General features: G+C 48.2%; 1 protein-coding gene across 1 annotated transcript; it reads right to left on the bottom strand.

Annotated features, from left to right (window-relative positions):
- Positions 1-1898: 1898 nt before the first annotated feature.
- LOC131821767 (histone H2A-Bbd type 1) lies at positions 1899-2410 on the bottom strand. Its single transcript, XM_059158071.1, has one exon. The coding sequence runs from the start codon at positions 2310-2312 to the stop codon at positions 1926-1928; it is 387 nt and encodes a 128-aa protein (XP_059014054.1). The 5' UTR covers positions 2313-2410; the 3' UTR covers positions 1899-1925.
- Positions 2411-5226: the final 2816 nt, after the last annotated feature.

Genomic DNA, 5226 nt, shown 5'->3' with positions numbered 1-5226 from the left:
GAGCAGAGAGGAAACGGGACTGAGGCCTGTCTGGTTCCCGGGTGTGTGCTTCTGGCTTCTTCCTCTCCGTGGCACACTCCTGTCTCTCCACAGGTGGCAGCAGGCTGTGCTTCCATAGCCAGAGGCCCAGGCACCCCGCCATCACGGGAGAGCCAGGCCCAGGGGCGCTTGGGAAACACCCTAAGCCTCTGGTCTACAGGGAGGGAGAGACAGGCAGCTACTCATTAAGGACACACTCGGTGCCGGTGCCGGGCACGGCGCTCTGCCACAGCTTCCAGGCACACATTAACTTAATCTTTGCGAAAATCCAAAGATGGAGGAACTCTTAGTGTCCCCGTTTCACACATGAGGACAGTGCTGCTCAGAGAGAAGAGAGGACTGTCCCAGATCACATGGCCACAAAATGGTGAACGGGGATGGCCAACCTAGCTCCTCTGATCCCACTGTTGAAGCTGCCAAGATGACCTCCGAGCAGCCCTCTATGACAGGCCGGGGGTGACAGAGGGGGGCTCTTGAGCAGATGATGAACAAGAGAAAATGACAGATGCCGGCAGTCACAGGAAGGGGACAAACTGCCAGAACACTCGATGTGACAACTGTATTTTAACCTAAAACAGCACAAGAGTGTTTATAAGAATCGTCCGTACTTGTGAGTTCACCATTTGGGAGGGAATTTACACAGAACACACTCACACCTCTCCAAACAGGCATCCAGCCACTGAGAACTCTAGGCTGCCATCAAAATATGACCATACACAGGCTAGGTGTTTCAGCTGAGAATGAGACTAACAAATGTGTTTGTAAATGGAATACATTTACAAATAATCTGTTAAGGGGCCCCTGGGTGGCTCAGTCGGTTAAGCATCCAACTCTTGATTGTGACTCAGGTCATAATCTCAGGGTTGTGAGACAGAGCCCCGAGTCAGGCTCTGCAATGCGTGTGGAAACTGCTTAAGATTCTCTCTCCCCCTTCTCCCTCAGCCCCTCCCTCTCTTTTCTTCTCAAAGAAATACACGGATAAATATATAAATCTATTAATAACCATTAAGAACTTCTGGGACAGCATGTCTTAGGCCAGATAATACCTTTGATGCTACTATTTACTAGCATCCACAAGAGAGGAAAGAAGGATTTACTTCACAGAGCATCACAGCACTAATAATCCGTGTCTCAAGTCCTTTTTTGGAATGAGATTGGGTCTAAATGAATGAAATCAACCTGAGCATGGCTCCTTTCCATATGCCTCTACACGGTTTCCCATCGCTCCTCCATCTTCATGGAAAGCCCCTGTCCCATTAGGTTCACGCCAACTGCTACGCCACCCTCTCCACCCACCCCCACCGCCATCTCCTCCTGACTTCCACACATTCCCCCCATCATGAAGAAAGCCTTCAGCCCCACCCCGGTTACCATCATCGTTCTGGGAATTCGACACACCTGGGAGCACCCCCCACCCACAGCCATCCTCCTGGGAGGCGTTGACTTGCTCAGAGCCAGGGAGGCGGTCTTTCCCCTGCAGCCACCTACTCCCTCCACGGCCACACACCACCCCCGCCTGCAAACACTGTCCCCAGTAAACTGCTCCTGAAATACCCAACTCCAGCATCCCACACTGATGCCCTTCCACCCTCCATTCCCCGTGGGAGATCTCCTGCCCCACCACCGGCCCCTCCGGCCATGGCCACTCCCCGTGCTGTCCCCGGAGAAACCGCTCCCTGAAATGCTGGACTCCAGTTTCCCACACCGACCGCCCCGTCCACCCTCTACTCCCCATGGGAGATCGCCTCCTGGACGTCCCACAGACACCACCCACTCAGGAGCACAGAAGCAGACACCAGTCAGAAAAATTGCACTGGATCTTAAGTCCTTTAATGGCTTTTGCTGACAGGAGAGCAGGCCTCCCTCCCTATGCGTGGGGCCGGGGACTAGATGAGGTTGTTGGCTCTGGGACCCAGGCCGCCGCACTTTCTGGGCTGGGGCACCCCCTCCACCTGAGGGCAGGCGCTGTCCTCAAAGAGGCGGCTCAGGTGCTGGTGGCTGCTCAGGGCCCTCTGCACGTGCTCTGGGGTGATGCGTATCTTGTTGTTGTTGCGAGCCTCCTGGCCCGCCAGCTCGAGGATGTTGGCCGTCAGGTACTCGAGAACGCCCGTGAGGAAGATCGGTGTAGATGAGCTCAGGCGCTGAGCATAGCGACCCTGTCTCAGGAGGCGGTCCACGCGGCTAACCGGGAATTGGAGCTCAGCTCTCATGGAGCGGGACAGACTGTGCCTCCTATGTCTAGGATAGTGCCAGGGGCTTCTTCTCCCAGGCATGATGGTAGCTGGGTTTGGCCCTGCCTGATGGTGCTAGGGGCCTGGGTCTGTCGCGATACCAGTGCTCGCTCCTGCCCACTGTGCCCCTCACTGGCCCGGGAGCTGCCTTTAAGGCAACTCGGACATTGTGATGTCATTGATGACACGGGGCCTGATCAGGACCCGCCTAGAAACATCTATGATGGAAACCTGGTCTCCGTGTTGATTGAACCCTCTGTATGAGGGAACATTTTCTAGGTGACTTTAATAGCCTAGCTTTAAAAAGGAAATGAATGTTCAATATAATCAGTGCCCTGTCTTTAGGACACTCCACTCCTGGTTACCGGATTCTAGCCTTGCATCATCTTTGAGCTCTCTTACAGCCCTTTGTAAATGGCTGGTAACCAACAGACATATGGAATGCTGTCCAGTAGAGGTCCAAAATAAAACCACTTTTCCCCATGTACACATTTAAATATTATATTTCTATATTCTTTGGATTCTCTTTTGAATTGGTTACAATATCTGCCAGTTCCTCATGAGTTAAAAAAAAAAAAAAAAAAAAAAAAAAAAAAACCTAACGCATTTCCAGTTCATATCCGTGTAAGGGTCATGATTTTACTCTGTTTGAAAATATCTCCTGGGGGCGGGTAGGTGGCTCAGTCTGCTCAGCATTCAACTCTGTTTGGGCTCAGGTCACGATCTGAGATCAAGCACTGCGTCAGACTCCGTGAAGCCTGCGGAGGGTTCTCTCCCTCAGGTGCTCCCAACCCTGCTCAGTCATGCTCGCACGCTTTCTCTCTCTCAAAAATACCTTCTGTTTTGAAGATCACACTGATATGCCCAGGGGGTTCACCTGTGAGAGCCAGGTACATATTCGTAGACACAGAAGTGTACCTCATTCTCAGCTGAGTGTTGCATTTCTTCTAGGTGAATCCAAAGTACAGATAGTACTTTGTTAATGTTATTTTTCTAATTTAAATTTTTAATAATGGCCATTTTCTTCTCTAACTTTGTGTTTTTCTTGCTGTTTAATTTTTTTTTTTCAAAATCTGGATCAGTTCTGGTGGGTTTGTTCACAAGATCTTCAGAAAGAGCTCCTGGGCCCTTCAGAACCAAGTGATACATTGAAGCCATGAGACTTCAGTTTGTTCTCTGTGGAAAAGGCTGAATTTTCTTGGAGTGTGGGTCTGTTCTCCAGAGGAGGTGACAACATTACTCCTCACCTGTGTTAGTTTCCTATGGCTGTTGTAACGAATTGCCACAGACTTGGTGGCTTTAAACAATGCACATTTATTTTCTTCTAGGTCATACATTGAAATCCGCTTCACCAGGCTAACATCGAGACGTAGACAATGTTGCCTGACCTCTGAAAGATCTAGAGTAGAATCCATTTCCTTGCCTTCTCCTGCTTCTAGAGCTGAATTTCTTGAGTCACAGCTTCTTCTATCTTCAAAGCCAGCAGAGCTGTGCCTTGCTTCAGCTGTCACATGGCCTTTTGCTTTTGTATTCAAATTTCCCTCTGCTTCCTTCTTAGAAGGGCGCTTTGATTTCTAGGGCCAGCCTCAGTTATCCAGGATAATCTTCCCACCTCACTGTCTTTAACTTACAACTACAAAGTCCCATTTGCAAGATAGAAAGGAACATGACCAGATTCCACTGAATAGGACCTGAGTATTTTAGAAAGCCCTATCTCACCTTCCCATTTTACTTTATATAAAATCTGCCCAAGGAGCAGAGATTCTGTACCTCGACAGAATATCCCTTTGTTCTGACTTCAACATGTCTTTGATTATTCTCTATAAAATAAAAGAGGGGTGCCTGGGTGGCTCAGTGGGTCAAGCCTCTGCCTTTGGGTCAGGTCATGATATCCAGTCCTGGAATTGAGCCCCACCACAGGCTCTCTGCTCAGAGAAACCTGGCTAGAGTTTCTAGCCTGTTGACCTACCTTACAGAATTAGGACTTGTCAGACCAGATAACTGCATGACCCAATCGTACTCTTTCTCACACACACACATATCCTATTGGTTCAGTTTTTTTTTTTTTATTTTTCTGGAGAACTCTAATACACCAATGGGATTTTATTAAAATCCTCAAGTCTAGGACCTATACCATACATTTTTGGTTACATCATTACCCTTTATAGACACTGGGTCAAAAACTCTTGTCTTGTCATCTTCTTTCATGCGTGACAACAACAAAAAAAAGGTAATTCCACTTGTAGCTTCACTACTCTTGTGCCATCACAAATTTTTACTTACAAAAATTATCAGTAAGTTAATCTCAGCCATAAGTATCTGTCTCCTCCAGTTTGTCATCGGCTTTACACTGAGGCTTCTCTAAAGGCACTATAATCATCTACAGCCCAGAGACTGTCTTCAACAAATAAGGATGGTCTCAGAACCCCATAAAAAAAAAGATAGTAACTTCAAGATGCTTCCAGAATAAACTATTAAGCACAGGCTTCTGATGTCATCACATAATCACTCTTAAGACCCCGTCAGCAGACAGAGTGAGAATTTCGAGAACACCTTATTTGAGAAGGAGATGGGTTCATGGAATGGCTCTCACAATGTTCAGTGGGACAAGATTCGCAAGTGGAACAAAAGGAACCAGGATTCGCAAAGCTCAAAGACCTGTAGCAGAAGATCAGTCCTCTGATCCCAACCTGTCTGGCCTTTTCCAAACAAAACAGAAGGGACAGTTTTAGGGAGTGAGTTGTTCCTTGTGCTTTCCTAGAAGTCCAAGAGACCTTAACAACCCTGTGTTGAAGAGATTAGCCTCTGTATCCCAGAGGAGAACATTAAACACTTTCTATCTTCAGGCTCATTTCTCAGGGTACAGTAGCAGCGGGGCCTCAGCGAAGTTACCAGAACGTGACTGTCATATTTGCTGTTCTACCCACTTGCCATGTGACGTTGGGAGAGTGGAGTA

Source organism: Mustela lutreola, chromosome X (genome assembly GCF_030435805.1).
Source record: "Mustela lutreola isolate mMusLut2 chromosome X, mMusLut2.pri, whole genome shotgun sequence".
NCBI lineage: Eukaryota > Metazoa > Chordata > Mammalia > Carnivora > Mustelidae > Mustela > Mustela lutreola.
The sequence above is the reverse complement of the archived record's forward strand: the minus strand, read 5'-3'. Positions and strand labels throughout refer to the sequence as shown.

Bases quoted from the DNA above. Each gene is read 5' to 3' on its own strand.
- LOC131821767 (XM_059158071.1), bottom strand. From the start codon at position 2,312: ATGCCTGGGAGAAGAAGCCCCTGGCACTATCCTAGACATAGGAGGCAC.